We start from the raw sequence: 19,461 nt of genomic DNA on the forward strand, positions 1-19,461 counted from the left end.
ATTTTAAAATTAATTATTTTAATTACAGGTTCAATATTTGCATTTTCTACTTATGGAACTGTTATTTCATTTGCATATTTAATTATAAATTACTCCAACAGATTGCAAGAATTATCTTTACATCTTAACTGTCATATGCTCTGAAAGGAAGGAAATTAACCAACACAGGTAGCTGGTGACAAATCTATTTATTTTATGCTTCATTTTATTGGCTTTGAAAAGAGTAGAAGAACCATTTTGATATTCTGTACAAAAGGTTGTGGTTAAATTCAATTCAATTTTGTTTTTTATGTGTCCTTAATATAATGCTTTTATAAAAAAGGTATGTTTATGTTGGTATTTTTAGCTTTTTCTTAGACTTAGTTACTTGCAATTTAATTTTACCTTTCACATAAGGTTCAATTATTAAAAATGTATGAACTAAAATTTCCATACCCATAATATTAATAAAGTAACATATGATTTTCATTGGCTAAAAAAAAAACAATATTAACTTGTCAGCATTGGAAGTAGATTTTATTATAATAATTATACACTAATGATTAGCACTCTGTTTTTAACTATTTCAGAATTGTTTGTTTTTTCTTTTTATATAACAAAAAATTATAAAAATAATTTAAAGACCCAAAAAAAGACAAATTATCTTTGACAGATGTTAAAGATAGAAGAAACAAGGTGGCTGGCGGACAAGGTGTTAATTATCCATTAAAAAAAAAAAAAATTGAACCAAAATAAAGAATGAATTTATGTTCAGTGAGAAAGATTTTTAATTTTTGCATAAGACTAATAGATTTATTTGTAGTAAATATGTGCAAGTTTATCACTATTATTGTTTTCTATTTAACGGTTTTTTTTTTAGTTTTGAAGTAAAAATATTTTTTTTTTTAGAAACTTATACTAATAGAGTTTTTGTAAGTTTTATTTTATTTTTTATTGTTCAAAAATTCCTTAGTTTTTTCTTATGAAAAACTGGTTAACTAATTTTTGAAGATATACCATTATTTAATAAAATAAGTTAACTTCTAAATGCTTGTGCTATATGTAAAGAAATAGAATAATCTACACAAATAGTATTAAAAGTATTAGTATTTTTTTGTCTATTCATTTATTTTTAATAGAATACAGAGTTTGAGTGAAAAATCAGTTCTGAATTACTGACTAGATTTTTTTTTTTTGATAATTTTGTTCTATTTAAATTAACAGACTAATTTTCAAATGCATAATGTTTTTTAATGATTATTCATAATGCACCTTCCTCAAAGATTAGAGTCATTTCAGAAAACCGAGTTATTTTAGAAAACTGTTCTTTATTTACCCTTATTTGTAAATTTAAACAAAGTTGTAATACCTTCCTGGCATTGGTTATTTATTCGTATTTGGTGGAAAAATAATGATACATCAAAATAAACAAAAAAAATTTGAAAAATTAAAAAGAAATCAATATTTTTTAACTTTATTTGCTTTCCTACCCCCAATATTGCCCCAAAGTATTTTTTTGGGGGGGGGGGGAGGTCACTTGCACTGCTAAGTAGTGCAAGTAATATATTTATAAAGATATAAAAAAAATTGTACTAAAAGATATCCAGTAAATAAAAAAAATTTTGTGGGAAGGGGTAATGTTGGGGGGAGATTTTTTTCTTTAAATTATAAGATAAGCATGCACACATGTACTGACTGAGCTTAATATAAAGTGGGGTTATATTTGCAAAATTTTGAGAAAATTGACTCTAAAAAATCATCTACCCGTTGGAGAATATGACTCCAAAATTTTACCAATAAATTACCCCATATATACAAGTATTTCTCTGTACAAAAGTTCAGTAAAATGGGTTTATCTAGTCAAAACATTATTAAAATTCAAACACACTAACTCGCATATGAACATTACAAAAGGTAAGAACCTTACTTTTCTTTTGGGATCCCTGGGTCATGAAACATTGAGAAATGCATGAAAACCTATACTCCATTTTTTGACTAATTATCATACTTTCCTTCTTGGACCATAGCTATGATGCCAGGAAAGTAAAAGTGATTTTCGTTTAAAGTTATTCTCTATTAAATTCATTAAAATAGTTTCTTAAGAGTTTTTAGTCATTTAATTTATTGAGCCTTTCACCAACTTTGCCGTTACAAACTAATTAACCGATGCCAGGAAAGTATTAAAACTTTGCTGTCAGATTTTTTTTGTATCTTTCTCTTTTTAAATTTACTAATCAGAGTGTAAATAAAGAACAGTTTTCTGGAATAACTCTAAAATACTTCATCTTTGAGGAAGATGCATTATGAATAATCACTGAACATTGTGCATCTGAAAATTAGCCTGCATATACACTAATCTGGTTCTTTATTGTTTCTAAAATAGATTGTTTAACGATCAACATCAGTATGTATTATCAATGTTAACAGTAGTTTAATGTAACAAGTAATCATGAAATGGTTATTCATCCTCAGATATGTTCCTTACACCTTGTTTTTATCAATTGGCATTAATTTTTAGCTAAATTTTGAGCTCATGAAGTCCTCTACTATACAAAATTTGGGAATAATGTATTATTATTTAGGTAGTGAAGTCAAGCTCTTTTAATTCTAGTTGTGAAATTTAAACTTGTACAATCCAAGTCACAAAATTGTTCATTTCCAGCAATTCAATTAAAAGTTGTAAGTAGTATAGTGACAGTCACCATGGAGAAGATAAGTTTTTCTCAGTAATATTTTTTTAAGAAATGGATTAACTCAAAAAAAGAATCTGTTTTTCTTCAGTTTTGTAACTCAAAACATTTTCATAATATATATATATATTTTTTGTATTATTTATTAACCAGTTTTATGTAAATTTCCATTCATCTGTAACTTTTTTTGTGCTATTTATCCCAGCTTATAATATTTAACTCTGTATATACTATTTAACGTTAGTATTTATGCAAATAAATTTTCATCCTTGGCCGAAATATTGATTTCTTTGGTAACATTTAACATACTTATTTTCTCTGTTTTGATTGTTATTTCTTATGTAAATTTATATATATTTTATATTGTAAGCTAATAAGCAGTGGGACTATCCACATTCTTGTCCTGTGTCTTGTTATTATATGTATATTATTTTCACTACATATCTTACGGGCAAAGGTTTGTTCAGTTTTATTCTTGGTTTCCTAATATTGTTTTATGGAAGGTGTGATTCTGGATGCACTGTTGCAGAGGTGGAACTTCTAGTAGTTTAGGTAGCTGCTACATAAGTTTTTCAAGGTCATTCTCATATCAGATTTTCTATGTTAAAGGAGTACATAAGGCATATAGTTCTTAAATGTCCCTTGAAATTCTTGTTAAAATGTTCACCTTTAACCCATGATAGTAAATGTCAACAGCATACATATTAAATATCTGTAATTAACTGATTTTTTAACTGTATTTCTGTTTTTAATTATATATTATATTAAAAATATTTAAGTGATAATTGCATTAAATAAAAACTATCGTTGATTTTATCTTATTTTTTGTTAGTTCATAAATTTTACTTGTGTGTAAACAACATTAATGAACACACACATAAGTTTATATATATTTTATTTATCATTCAGTTTTAATAAAAAAAAGTTTAATCCCTAAAATCATTGGTTGTAATATGTTATATAGTTTTTTTATTGGTTAATTTAAGAGTTAAGATTGATTGTGATATTAGCGACAAATTAATCAAATGTAATGCATAATATATAATATAGTGTAATATATGTGTATAATTATTAGAAGTTAGGTTTAGGTTAATTGATGTGAGTACTACTTTAGTATGCGATCTACCATCATCATGAGTCTTAACTAATGTAATTTAAATAGTAAATTAATATAATTAAATATAATTTATATATTTAATGTTAATTAGGCAAGGTTAGCGAACATTAGGTTAATTAATTAGATGAGGTTAGCAAGCAGAGCGAGTGTTAGGTTATGTTTAAATAATATAAAGTTCAGTACACAAAAACGACATTACCTTAACAAACTTTTTTCTTTTTTTTAACCTCCAAGACTACCATTAAGTACTGCTTTAGAGGATGAGATGAATGATTTGTAGCGTGTGTGAAAATGCCATGCCTGACCGCGATTCAAACCTGGGACCTCTTTTCTGAATCCCGGTCAGGCATGGCATTTTCACACACGCTACAAATCATTCATCTCATCCTCTGAAGCAGTACTTAATGGTGGTCCCGGAAGTTAAAAAAAAAAAGTTTGGTTAGGGAATGTCGTTCTTGTGTACTTGTGTGATTTAAACATAACCTAATACTTGCTTTGCTTGCTAACCTCATCTAATTAACAAATAGTATACAGATTATATACACAGTGGTATGGTAGACTGCATGTACTGTAGTGATAGACCACATACTAAAGTAGTCTCATTGATTGTTATGAATGAATTGGGGTAGGCTGAAATTTTTTTTTTTTATAAAAGTTTTGGAATTTCTTTTACTCTTTATTTCAGTGGAATTACTTTTTTTAAATATTCATATTTCTCAGTAGGTTTTTTTCATTGTGTTTGATAAGTCTGATTATTAACTTGAAAGGACCTTTTAGATAACTTAAATTAGACCAACCCACCGGGTTGGTCTAGTGGTTAACGTGTCTTCCCAAATCAGCTGATTTGGAAGTCGAGAGTTACAGCGTTCAAGTCCTAGTAAAGCCAGATAAAATTTACATGGATTTGAATACTAGATCGTGGATACCGGTGTTCTTTGGTGGTTGGGTTTCAATTAACCACACATCTCAGGAATGGTCGAACTGAGAATGTACAAGACTACACTTCATTTACACTCATACATATCATCCTCATTCATCCTCTGAAGAATTATCTAAACGGTAGTTACCGGAGGCTAAACAGGAAAAAAGAAAGATAACTTAAATTTAATTAGATGTTAAAATCTGTTAAAAGAAAAAGTTGGGTTATTTTTAGATTACAGTATTGTTGATAGATTACAATATTGATTAGATGCATGTTCATCAGCCAATAGTTAACGGCCAATTTTTTCTTACATCAGGAGCAAGTGTTACTGATGATTGATGTGCTAGCAACATATCTTCTTTACTATGGAATTAATACACCTTTGTGTCTAATAGGTTGAAGGACTTTGAATAGGTTGGGTTATCATTATATAAGTTGGATATAGGATATTCTAATAGACATTTGTGATGAATATGCAATTAAATTATTTAAACTCACACATATATATATATATATATATATATATATATATATATCTAATCTTACATTTAAAAAAATGTTACCACCAGCTGTATTCAAAATCATTCACACTTGTTTTACTTTTTTAATTTTGGCAAAAAATAATTTAAAATATTTTATTATATATTTCCTTTTCTGTTGATGTGTTATATCTATCATTAATCATTACAAATTAAAAATTTTCAGCTTAGATGAAATTTAATTAGTTTTGGAAGTAAACCCTTTTCCTGCTGAATTTAAAAAAAATAAAATACTTTCCTAACATTGTTGTTCTGCATTGGAAAATTCTGTATGCTTCTACTGTAATTAGTATATTACATTCACAACAAATTTTTATATATAGTTGATTACAGAAATAAACAAATTCCAAACTAACAATTTTATACAGAATAATACAGGTTAAAAAACACCAATTCACATAATAAATAATATAAGCAAGTAGTTTGATCACTTTAGTGAACTAATATTCTATGAAAAAACTTGCAAATATCCATTAAAATGATAAGGTTCTTTGTTTTATTTAATGATTCTTTTTAAAGTGTGAAATAATGAAGTATAAATATTAAAAATTACAATACTGTATTAAATTTGTTACTAAGAGTGCAATACAGAGATTTTGTAATGATCTTAGAGCAATTCTGATTGATGTTATTAGCCATATGGAAAGTTGGTAATTTTGCATACATTTATGGATAAATTTATGAATTTCATAAAATTTATGTTTGAAGTACTTACCTTTACATAAGTTATACATTTTTTGTTTTAGCACAAAAGGTGTCACCCTATCCTGATTCATTAATAATAACTATATAAAATTATGCTAAATAGTTATTGTGACCTGCAAAGCATTCTGGCCAGTCATTTGTGTGTTATTTAGTGTAATATATAATCATGACTTAATTTCTTATTTTGCTTTAAAATTAGGTAATAATTTAGCTCATTTTTTAACTCTATTTTCTGATTCATGTACATCACTCATTGTGTGGTTGCCCAGTGCTAAAATATGAAAGTAAAATATTTGTTAATAAAGTGTACGCTGATTTTTTTTTTTTTTTTTTTAATAATTATTTAAGTGAAATAAATAATAATATAATAAATTATAATAAATTCAGAATTTAGGATACTTGTTTCTTATCAAACCGTCACTGTTTTGTTGCATCTTCTTCAGATTTCATGAGAAAATGAATAATAATGTTTATCTAAAGTGGAAAAAGTACATAATTTAATGAAAAATAAACATTACAAAATACTTTATATTATGTTTACTCCATGTACTGATGAATCATATGTATATCGTAGCATGTAATATGCATATGAGATTTAATGTTAATTAGACGAGGTTAGCAAGCAAAATGAGCATAGGGTATGTTTATATATGTACAATTTGTCAGTACACAAGTCAGTGTAATCTAAACAAACAACCTACACTTGCTTTGCTTACTAACAGACAAATTTTTTGTTTAATACATAAAAAAAAATGAAAAAAGTTGTGATGCGATAACAAACAAGTACCAAATTTAGTAATAAATTCAATTGTATTAGAATTGATTGGTATAAATAATTGTTATTATAAAAGATAACGTTTTAAAAAAAGTATTCTTTTTAAATATTCTAGTTTCTGTGCTATGACTTTTACAGATGAGTTTTAATTATGCCATTTTATAATAATTGGGAAGGAAATTATGAATTTACCATATAAAAAGATATTAATTGTGGTTGGTCAAAAATCATAACTTTCAGAAAAGTTATTAGTAAACAGAATTACTATATTACGTAGAGTAGTTGGTAATTTGTATGTTTAGATACAGTTTTCTTTATTAGCAGTTTTTTGTATCATTAAACACCTTGTCTCAAAATAATTGAATGATTGTGTACAAAAGTAAAATATGATTGTGAAATACAAACCTAATAAATAAAGTAGTATTTCACAATGCATTTTGTAGTTCAGAAGCATGGTAATAATTTTAGTAAAACATGACTTAATGAGTAAATTGTGGATAAATTATATTAACAATTGAATTCTTTTGAACAGAATTTCCAATACCGAATGATAATTGGATTGGTAGTTTTATACTCCCATCGGGATGTCATTTTAATGTAATAAAATTGTTACAGAAAGCTGGGAAAGCCGTATATTTTTCAGAAACCAATTTACATCACAGGTTAAGTTAGAGATGGTGCTGTTTTGTGTAATGTTGACATGGCTGTGTTGTAGTATTAACTTGTGTATAAAATTTCGCTCGGGAATGGCAGTTATGAAACTACAAATGCAGAGTGTATGTAGTTTGGATGTAGCACTGCCACTTAAGCAACTGATGGCTATATATTACATTAATTGGGTTGGTATTGATAATTAATAGTGACTGGCAGTGTGATTTAGTTCACTTCAATAAAATATTTTTTATTAAATATCAAAATTAAATTCTTTGTATTTATATTACAAGTATGACCAGTTCCTCTGAAAGCAGTAACTTCCCTTGTATTTTTATCATTTTAATTAACCTTAGGCTATTCAGCAGTTACATGCTCATCCCTGAAAATGAAAAAAGACTTACCTTTTAAAAGTAGGATAAAGACTAAATAATTGTTTACCTTTAATTTAATGAGGGTATATCCATATATTTCTGTTCATGTACCACTTACTGTACCAACAACTGTATCTGGCGATGGGTATGGTCACTAACAATAACGGTTTTCAGATAATGTCAACGTATTTCATAATAAGTGGTTGTCAGGATCGTATGTAGAAAATTTCATTTTATAGTGAAAATTAAACATAAAAATAAAAGTTGGCTGTAAATTAACTATAAGCGATCATTTTAATGCAATTTCATTAGTGTGATAAAGCATTCTCTAAATTGTTTATTTCTGTAATTTATATCAATATTCTTTATTAAATCTCATTTATTAAATAGCAAAATTTTATACTTATTAATTCATTTATCAAAATATTATTCAAAAGTGATGTATCTAAATTATAAAAGGGAAACAATATCTTTCAGCCCACCTCAGAAGTTTATTTGCAATCATAAAATGAATATTATTATTATTCGGTAACATTTATATTAAATGTTGTTAATATATTTTGTATATCAGTTGTAATATATTAATTAATATATATATATATTTATATATGTATGGTAATATATTGCTAAGTGTTCTGATAATAAAAACTTGTATTTATTTATATTCATGTATTTGTTTTCTCTCTTTTTTCATAAAATAGTTCTTTGCTGAGAGCAATGGAATTTTTTGAGGTAGACCTCCCCTGGATCCCACCAGAGGTTTTGGTCAAGACCACTTACTTCCATGTGATTAAACTGCTTTAGGCAATTCATGGTATATCTAAATCATTCTACTGATAAGTGATCAACTGAAGGGCTGCCCCAGCTGTCCTGAGACCAATACCTGCTGTGTGATATGAGGGTGCAGGTTTGGCCTGTCAAGGCATGAGGCAGAAGCAAGTCAAACTGAGACAATATATGTGACCCAGGAAGAAGGCAGAATATAGTTCAGTTCAGGTCTGAAAGTACAATTATCTATACTGCCCTTAGTGATATGGTCATCACTACTCTATGAATCTAAACCTTAATAGCCTGAGATGGTAAAGTGGCCATGGTGATGTTACGTTCATACCACTGGTGATTTATAGTTACCTGATGTACCAATATTTGCACATGGCTTTATATAAAAGCTGTGGGTTATTTGATTTAAAGACCCTATAAAGGTCAAGATATCAGGTTGACGTGATCTAAATTATTTAAAGTTCAGAATGATTTTTAATGAATGATATAAAGGTTACAAGTAGAACTTGTAGAAAAATTTAAATATCTTGGAGAGATCATTATTTGTAATTGTAACGAAAAACAAAATTGGACTGAAAGACTTAATAAATTATTTAAAGTGCTACAAGTAACCAAAAATACTTACAACAAAAAATCGCTCTCGATTAACACTAAAATTAGACATTACAAAACTTTGGTTAAACTGGTAATTACTTATGCAAGCGAGACTTTATTTAGATTAAATCAGAAAAATAGGACTGAACCTTTGCTTAAAGTTGAACGCAGGATTCTTAGAGCCTGCATAAACAAAAAATATAAACACGAAAATCAGTACAGATTATTGCCTAATAAATTTCTGTACGAAAACTTGGAATCCTTAATTGATACTATGAAAAAGAAGCGAATTTCTTTCTGTGCACACTTGTTAAGATATCCGCAGTATAGGATTACTAAAAGAATTATCGATTAATTCTGGTCTTTAAAAAATCTGCCATTATGGATCAAAGAAATTAAAGAAGACATGCAAGAATTAAATTTGACTTACGAAGATTTACTTAATAAATCCGAAAAATTAATATTTGTTATTAAAGATCCGAATACCAACTTTAAAGTAAGAACTTTTAATTATACAAAAAGGGTTTATTCAGAAGAGGATCGTAAAGCAAGATCATTAAAAATGACTAAATATTGGGAGAAAGTAAAAGCTAAGAACTTAAAGGCCAAAAGATCGGCAAAAAAGATTTGAATTATTCTGACTAAAGTGGTCCTTTACGGCCTTAAAAGTAAAAAAAAAGGTTGTAGAATTTGCTGAGATGGTTAGAGTGACATCATGTAGAAATGATGTTAAATAATAGCTGAATTCAAAGATGCCTAGGCTCTAGTGAACAGGCATATTATTTTTAGTGTTTTCAGTTTTTTTAATTTAGTTTTTAAAAAAATGAAGTGATGAGTGGTATTGAATAACCTCATTAAAAACTACTCACCATCTCGTGCAGCACACTTGTTTCATTCTAACAATATTATCTTTCATGTTTCTCTTCTTTAAATTCAGACCTATTTTGTAATTCCATGTTTAGTTCTAATTGTTAGATCACTAAGAATCACAAATCAAATGTTAATGTTGGATGCAGTTGACTGCATCCTGTTAGCATTAATGTGCTCTAGTAATAACCACAAAAATTGATGGCCGTTTAGAAAAAGTGCTTTTGAGGAATTAAAAATAAAAGACGTGCATTATTTTATTTGTACTTAATAATTATAAAATAATTAAAAAATTAAGTGCATTAAGTCTCTTTTATTTTTCATTGATTTTTTGACGTCAACGAAGATTTTTATCTTGAAGATGTTCTTGGTTCAAGTTGTAATGGATATCCATTGGCTAACTCAAGCATAATTGCCACTCTGTATCTAAGTTCATTTGGTTTAAGGTCTGATATAACCTTGAATCGTCTTAAAACAGTTGATAATATAACTTTTAATGAATAAATACCATATTTATGTCCTGGAACATGAAAAAATATTTTGTCTTGAATTTTCATTTTTTTAATTTCTTCATTTTAAAACTTAAAATTATTTTTTCAATTTATAAAATAATTATTAAATTACTTAAATTTACATGTTTTTTTTAAATCAGTAATTATGAATTTTTCATCTTGATGTGGTTTTTTATTCTATCTATGGATATGGATAATGGTTTTGGTTTAAGTTTTGTTTTCGTTTTATTAAATATCTACAGTTATTAGTTAGTTATTCTTTGTTGTAAATAATAAGAATTATTTTATTCCATTACCCTATTTATATTGTAATTGAAGAAAAATAATTTTTCTGGGCAAATATATGAGCCATAACTAAATAGTTGATTATTGCATTTTGGGGAACAAGGATAAATATTTTTTTTTTGATGCAAGGAAATGATTCTCTTACGCCCAGAAAATTTTTTGTAAAAAATCTTAAAAGATTTTAGTTAGGATCAAATTCCAATGGATGTTCACCACATGGTGCTTTTGGAGAGATGAAAAAAATTATTTCTTTTAGTTGAACTAATCAGGAGAATTCCAACTTAACATATTTGGCTCATTTTGGGTTAAGTGAAACACTAAAATACTCACAACAAATTTTATGCACAATGGGAAGTTTATTTTGAAGGAATTTTACCTTAGGTGGTAATTCAAGAGGAAATCCACTTCCATTTTATACAGTTCATTTGGGTCAAAGGATTCTGGGAAACCCGAACCAATGTGTAAAAGTGAATTGGAGCACTTTGAAACCTCCAAACATTAAAATCTAAATTCTGAAACAAATATATTTCAAAACTCAAACATCAACTCTAATCCATATCTTAAGAACTAATCAAAGTTTTAGAAGATAAAATAATTCTAGTGGCTTAAGAAACTAGATTTTTAGTTGAAAATATTTTTAACTTCAAAAGTTGTAGAATATTTAAAGGAAAATCTGTTTTTTTTTGTCTTCAGTCATTTGACTGGTTTGATGCAGCTCTCCAAGATTTCCTATTTAGTGCTAGTCATTTCATTTCAGTATAATCCCTACATCCTACATCCCTAGCAATTTGTTTTACATATTCCAGACGTTGCCTTCCTGCACAATTTTTTCCTTCTACCTGTCCCTCCAGTATTAAAGCGACTATTCCAAAATGCCTTAATATACGGCTTATAAATCTGTCTCTTTCAACTATATTTTTCCAACAACTCTTCATTTGTCACTTTATCCACCCATCTTGTTTTTCACATTCTCCTATAGCACCGCATTTCAAAAGCTTCTAATACTTTCTTCTCAGGTACTCCAATTGTCCAAGTTTCACTTTCATATAAAGCGACGCTCTAAACATATACTTATAAAAATGCTTTCCTGATGTTTAAATTAATTTTTTATGTAAACAAATTATATTTCTGACTGAAGGCTCATTTCGCCTGTGCTATTTGGCATTTTATATCGCTCCTGCTTCATCCATCTTTAGTAATTCTACTTCCCAAATAACAAAATTCTTCTACCTCCATAATTTTTTCTGTTCCTATTTTTACATTCAATGGTCCATCTTTGTTATTTCTACTACATTTCATTACTTTCGTTTTGTTCTTGTTTATTTTCATGTGGTAGTTCTTGCTTAGGACTTCATCCATGCTGTTTATTGTTTCTTCTAAATCTTTTTTACTCTCAGCTAAAATTACTATATCATGAGAAAATCATAGCATCTTTATCTTTTCACCTTTTACTGTTACTCCAGATCTAAATTGTTCTTTAACATCAGTAACTGCTAGTTCTATGTAAAGATTAAAAAGTAACGGGGATAGGGAACATCCTTGTCGAACTCCCTTTTTTATTACGGCATCTTTCTTATGTTCTTCAATTATTACTGTTGCTGTTTGGTTCCTGTAAATGTTAGCAATTGTTCTATCTCTGTATTTGAACCCTAATTTTTTTTTTAATGCTGAACATTTTATTCCAGTCTACGTTATCGAATGCCATTTTTAAGTCTATAAACGCCAAGTATGTTGGTTTATTTTTCTTTAATCTTACTTCTACTATTAATCTGAGGCCTAAAATTGCTTCCCTTGTCCCTATACTTTTTTGAACCAAATTGGTATTGCTCAAGTGCAAAAACAAACTTCTCTGCCATGCACTGAATAACCAAAACAACCTGGAGTAAGTATAAGAGTTCTGGGAACTTATAGAATCAGGAACCTCTAAAATTCTGAATTCTAATATCAAAATTCTTTTAGGAGATTTCAATATGCAAATGGAATGGAAAAAGAAATTCAAAAGAACCATAGAAAATTATTCAGGCCATAAAATAACAAATCAAATTTGAGAAAAGGTAATTTATGCAAACTTTTCAACCTGAAAATGTCAGTCTGTTTTAAAAAAAATTTCAGGAAATAGTAAAACCTGAGTAAGTCTTTCGTCCAAATCTTGGAGAATTTAAACTTGATCATTTAGTAATCTCTAATGAAAATTTTAAAGAAATAATAAAAGTAAAATTCCAAAGAAAAGTAAATTTCAGTGCTGATCATTCATTTTCATTACAAAATTAAAATGAAATTTCTGTACAAGAACAAAATGCAAAAACCTAGAATCAAAATTCCAAACTAAAATGATGGAATCAAAATGAAGAAATGCTAGAAAATATCTAGAATACAAAATCTGGAAATTGGTTTGAATTATAAAAAACATAATTAGTGGAATAAAAATTGTTAAATATAAGCTCCATGAAAAGAAAAAAACATAGAAAACAACAAAAAATCAAAGATTTTTAAAAAATAAAAAAAGAACAGGGAAAATAAATTTCTACGATTTTCAGAAATGTCAGAAGAAATTTTGAAAAAATTCTAGAAAAATTACAATAGGATTCCCCAGAGATAATTCCAGAGACTTCTGGTCAAATTAAACTGATCAAAATTAAAGGTTATTTATTTTTTAGTCTCTGCTTTAAAAATAAAATGAAAATTTGGAATTAAAACAAAAAAAAATTAACTGCAAAGAGCTTAAAGGAACATTAATTTTTTTAATCCAGTAACTAGTAAATTCCAGATTCAGAACTTCCAAAAAAAAATCAAAGAAGTAATCAAACCCTTAAAATGTAATAAAGCTTCTGGAAAAAATTTAATAAACTTAGAACGGTTAAAACAAGCCAGGCAAAATTCAATGTTAGCCACATCAATCTTAAATAATACGATATATTTTTTTTAACCTCCAGGACCGCTGTTAGGTGTTGCATCAGAGGATGAGGTGAAATGGAGATTTTTGTAGCATGTGAGAATGTCATGCCTGACTGGGATCTCTGGATGAAAGGCTGAGATGCTACCACCCATGCCACAGAGTCTGGCATCTTCTTAAATATGTAGGAGGAGGAAAAAATTCCTACCCATTGTAAAATTGCCTTAACTCATCTTTTTTATATTAAAGGGGGTCAATAATTGTAGAGATACTTCCATACTACCAGTCCCTTATGTTATTTTTACAAAATTCTCCATAACAGCTAATAAAACTATATCAAAATGTAGAAGAATATTATTATTGAGTATTTTGAAAAAGTAAATCCTGTTCAGAACAAATTTTCAATTTTAGAAGTATAATTAAACATAAAACAATATCGACTAATCACTATGTAGTAACGTTTGTGGATTTTAAGAAAGACTATGTCTTGATAGACAGATAAACTTTATTTAATACTCTAGAAGAATTTGGAATCAATCCTAAAACCAGAAAATTTATTCAAAACTCTGATGAAATCATTGTCAAACAAGGAATGTTCATATCAGTGGTTCTTTTTAACAGTTTAAAAAAAAAATAATTTGATTGGAATTTTTCATTAGAAGAATTTTACAATTCTGGGTATAAAAATAAAAAAAAAAGTAATCAAGATAAGCTATTTAGCTTCAAAGATGATTTGGTACTTCTGATACTAAACATTAAATCAGCAGAAATTCAACTTAAATTTCTCAAAGAAATAGGGAGAAAATTGATTAAAAATCTTGAAATATATTGAAAAAACTAAATTCATGACAAATAAAAAAAATGTACCAAATTCATTAAACTCAAACTTCAACAAATGCAAAGAATTGAAAAGTTTAAAGGTTTACGAAAAAACTATCCAGCAAACTGGTGATGCATGAAAGAATCAGGAAAATGGAGAAAGTTTACCGAATAATCAAAGGGGATGTAAAATAAAAAAAACCTTTCCATAACTGTGAAGATAAGAAAACGGTAATTAAACCTAAACAGTAAAGAAGAAATAGAAAAATTAGAAAAAAGAATATTAGGATCCACAAAAAAAAGTGAATGAAATCTGTATAATAAAAAAATAATTTGAAATACTCCAAAAAACTTTCTAATTCAGTGGGAGAAAAGGCTATTTTGATATGGGTATCTTTCAAGTATATACAAAAATAGTTTGACAAAGAAAATATTTAAATTCCTGTAAAACTTAATTAAATTGATTCTTAGAAGTCAGAAAAGGCCTGAGAAAAAAAACCAGATCTCTGAAGAGGAAATTCAGTTTAGGCAAATTTTTAGAGAAAAATCCAAAAATTGGGTTTTCAAATCAAAATGTAAAACTAAGAATTAAGATCAGTGGACAGAAGAAAGAAAGAAAGAAATAGCATCTAAATTGATAATGATAATGAATATTGGTGAAAAAGTAAACAGCAGAACATGGGAAAATAGAACTCGTAACATGATCCTTAGCGGCCAAATTGAAAAAAAATTATCCGATTCTGTTATTTCTTTGTAATGGAAGAAAAAGAAAATTGTTATTTACCTGGGCACATACGTAAACCATAACTAAATGGTAGATAACTGTACTTTGGTCTTGCTGCTTCATTTTCTGGTAAAAAATGATCAGGATAGAATTCATTTGGACGAGTCCAGTATTTTGGATTCCTATGCATGTTATACAGCATCATGTATAAAGTTGAACCAGCAGGGACAATCATGTTCTCATCCTCTAAAAAAATAAATAAACAATATTTAAAAAAATATGTATACAAGTATAAAATAAACAGTGTTATTTAACAATATTCTTTTGTTGTAATAGTGTAAGTAAGCATTTACTTGCTTCTTAAAGCAGTTGCAGAACAAAAATTTTAATTTTTTAATATCATTAACGTACACAATTTCATTAATTATATAATGAATACCATGAGGTTAAGGTCAATCTTCTCATAGTAATATTTCAACTGAATGCTGATCTTCGATATAGTTGGTACACCCAAAGGATTCCTACAAGAACTGTAATGCCAGGTAAAGACTTACTTCCAATAAGGCCTTCAACTGCTAATCTACATACATATATAAATTACCATTCATTCTTGTAGTAAATCCCAAATCTATGATTACAGAAAATTTAAATCTTACCACAGGGATTCTTCTTATATGAAATTCTCCTGCCTGGTGATCCTGAAGCCGAGTAGAGGTAATCAGTGTTTACAGACTTTCAACATCTTATAAAATTTAGGTATATGAAAGAACCTAAAATTGTTTAGTCTGACTACCACAAGAGTATATGGGTAGCATGATAATAGTGTGTATATAAGAACAAGCCATGGCAGATATTCAGTGTTAGGTGAAGTATAATTTCTTGTCTAGAATGTGATGAAAAAGTATTTTATTTATTTATTATTTTTTTTAACCTCCAGGACCTAATATAATAAACCTTCTGACGTAATATAATACATGTTGCATCCTACAGAGGAAAATGGAATTACTTTCTTTCTTTAAAGAAATGAAGCAAAATAATGATTAAAAACCTATTTAAGTGATAATATTGCATTAATTTATCTTTTACACTAGTGATGTTCATTTTAAGTGTTTCTACATAGTTGGTGCTCTAAAAAGACAACTACATCTGAGAGTCAGATTCAGAAAAAATAATACACGAAAAACAACAAAAAAATCCAGGCAGTATGCTGAAGACATAAAAACATAAGAAATACCTTTTATTTAGATCCATCCTCTTCACCAGCCAATCCAACCTATCCTGTCTAGGCAATTATCACCCATATGTGGATCAACCACTTATATTTCTCAAAAAATTAAGAGTGTATGTATAACATACATTAAGAGTGCATTTCTGCTTGACTCTACTGGTCTTTGCAACAAAATATCTTTAAAAAATGAACTGAAGGGAATTACATCAAGTAGAGTGAATAAAAAATTTGCTTCTCTTACCACTTCAGCCCCCTAATATAAATAATAAAAATCTATAATCTAGAAGGAAGGGAAAATACAATGCATCATCTTTCTAGCCAATAGTTATGATTACATTCCAATCGAAAATCTGCCAGAAAGAACCACTAGTAAAGAACTAAAATCAATGCCCTGCAACACAAAAGGGGGGCGAGTGCACTATTAGCTTCCTTATTTTTTTTTCTATTGTGATAGTTACTGGCAAAAACATATACAAAATTAATAATTTCTTGTGAATGTCAAACCAAATTTATATTTTAATGGTTTTTAAACATTAAACTTGTGAATGAAGCTTAAACTTTAAAACGGAGTTTGAAAAACAAACAAACACAAAATCAATTAAAATGTTTAAAATTAATGTTCATTTCTTACAGCATGGTCAGTAAACTCTACTTTCATTTTAATAATAATAATGTATGTTTCCATGATAAAACAAAAAGTCTTTTACGACACCAAAAGAACATTAAATAAATAAAATTTAAGTGAAAGTGCATGAGATTCTACATCTTGATTCCCTAGGGGAAGACTCCCTCCAACCACCCCTTCCGTACCTAATCTTGATGGGCTTTACCGAAGGTCATCTTACAAACCTTGGCACTAACAAGAAACCGTAACAAAACAAAGTATGCAGGAACAAGACCAAACTGCACCCTAGATTCCCTTCGCAATCTGTTCCCTAACCAAATAGTGGAGAAATTCTGCAACCACTGACCATTTAGCCTGTTCTTTTCAGTTCTGATTGATGTCAAGTGTTACTCCGACGGTATCCAGTCGACAAATTACTACGGTGCGCTGCAGATCGTATTTGGCGCAGTCATACAACACAAGGAAGGCATCGTCCGGTACCCTACACTCCGGGCACAGACCCGAATCCAGCCAGTCTACCCCTGAAGGTCCCGTGACCGGTAAGAAACTGATTTACGTAATTGTTAGGGGAAACCCATGAGGCGCCTTGCAAGCTTCTAATATCTGGGAAAGATTGTGAATATATCGGCCGTCAATAGCCTCATCCCATCTAATCTGCCACACACCATAACCATGTTCCTCAATTTCCCGATTCTTTTTGGAAGTCAACTCGTCCAACTTCCTACTAACATACCGCTCCTGTTTGTCAAGAGCTAGAATATCAACCGGTTTCATCCTCTCAATCACCAAGACGATTGTGAAACTGTCCGGTAACTACCCGTTAGCGTCAACAGTAATAGTCGCAGGGCCCTTAATAATATATCTCTATAACTACGGAATTTCATCCTATCTGCCAAAACTGGTGCAGCAAACAACATAATTGCTTCTCACACGCCCTTGTACAGGATGCTTAGAGTCCTAAAATTGAGACCCCAATCCAGATTCACCACACGTCGGATTGCAAAAAAGGCACTACAAGTGGTTTCTGCGACGTATTGAAGGTGCCTCTTGAACTGAAACTTCTCATCAAGAGAACCTGAGGTACTTCTGTATATGAGTGTACTTTATTCGATAGCCTGACATCGACACTCAAACTCGCCGACTCTCCGCCACGGCCTTTGACGAGTATCATCGTGATCTTCTCCGGGCTGAAAGTCATCTTGTGTTGCTGAACCCACAGTTCAAGCACCCTACATGCACGAGTAGCCCTGAGTTCAACCTCTCTCCACGAGCATCCTTCGACCAGCAGGATGACTGAAATAACTTTTCAACACCTGCGGTTCATTTTCAGCGCATTCTCTCCTCTGTAATTGGAAAATGATAGAGAGCCACCACATATTATTAAACGCTCCGGATATGTCTAGGAAGATCCCCAAGACCATTTCCCTTCACTGGCCAACACCACATTTACCACACAAAGTATGGCATCCTCAGTGCTTTTTCCGGAACGAAACCCGTACTGGTTTTCCATCAGCAATCCACGCGAGGCCAACCTCTCATTTATACGAACATATAACACCTTCTCAAAGATCTTGCCGATAACCGGTAGCAACGTCAAGAGCCGATACGATGAACTAACAGTCGGACCCTTGTTGCTCCCTTAAAAATTTTACAACCCCTTCTTCTAGCACACTGAGAAGAACCTTCCAAATAAAATTTATTAAATACGCGTGTGATAAATCTCATGTTGACTCCAACCGAGGAAACAAAGAGCTCAGCCGTTAGGCCATCAGAGAAAGAAGTCTTTCTTTCTTTGATTGACTAAAGACGCCTGCCTTACCTTTACCAAAACTACAGATATCCCGACGCACTTCAGCCTTAGCAATCTCCACAGATAATGCATCCCCGCGAAACAGAGCGACCTCACGCCATACCCGAAGACGGTATGCGGTCTCTCCAGCTTCGCTACTACCAGTGAGAAGATCGTCAAGTAGTTGCGTAAAATTCAGGAAATATCCGAAACCACGCTCTGCCGGGTCGAGAGAGCGGACAGAAGAACGTCCTTTCTACGTTTGTGTCCGACTATTCTACACACGACTCCCAAGGGATCCTTGTTTCCCTGGTCGTTCACATTGGAACGCGAAGAATCCCTCTTGGCCGTCCGGACTTCGTGAAAATAGCTGGATTTCTGATCCCTGTATTCGCCAATAAGAACTGCCCGCCGCTCAGAATCACCCTCACGTTGAGAGGCCTCCCTAAATGACAGACAGCTTTCTTCATACTAGATAACTACATATTACACCAAGGAGCCAACCTTTCGGCCAGAACTGCGGGAAATCGAGTACTCAGTGGCATCCATAAAAGCTGCTGTTTATCTCTCCGCGTCCTGTAGGCTATTCGTCT

At 30.0% G+C, this 19,461-nt stretch overlaps 2 protein-coding genes across 4 annotated transcripts in view; one reads left to right on the plus strand and one right to left on the minus strand.

Annotated features, from left to right (window-relative positions):
* Positions 1-8,390, plus strand: part of Polr3E (RNA polymerase III subunit E) — a 47,669-nt gene extending 39,279 nt beyond the window's left edge. Inside the window, exons 9-10 of one of the 3 annotated variants that reach the window (XM_075374898.1) lie at positions 29-168; positions 5,994-8,390. In XM_075374898.1, coding sequence (XP_075231013.1) covers positions 29-128 — 100 coding nt within the window. In that variant the 3' untranslated portion in view covers positions 129-168; positions 5,994-8,390. Of the gene's footprint in view, positions 1-28; positions 428-5,993 lie in introns of those variants that run through there. The other 2 variants (XM_075374897.1, XM_075374896.1) reach the window with 2 other exon arrangements.
* Positions 8,391-10,343: 1,953 nt separating this feature from the next.
* LOC142330705 (cytochrome P450 4C1-like) overlaps positions 10,344-19,461 on the minus strand; it is a 39,663-nt gene continuing 30,545 nt past the window's right edge. The window contains exons 12-13 of the mRNA XM_075376151.1: positions 15,287-15,464; positions 10,344-10,513 (exon numbers count right to left, since the gene is read on the minus strand). Coding sequence (XP_075232266.1) covers positions 10,344-10,513; positions 15,287-15,464 — 348 coding nt within the window. The remainder of the gene's footprint in view (positions 10,514-15,286; positions 15,465-19,461) is intronic.

Source organism: Lycorma delicatula, chromosome 9 (assembly GCF_047948215.1).
Source record: "Lycorma delicatula isolate Av1 chromosome 9, ASM4794821v1, whole genome shotgun sequence".
In the NCBI taxonomy this organism is placed as follows: Eukaryota; Metazoa; Arthropoda; class Insecta; order Hemiptera; family Fulgoridae; genus Lycorma; species Lycorma delicatula.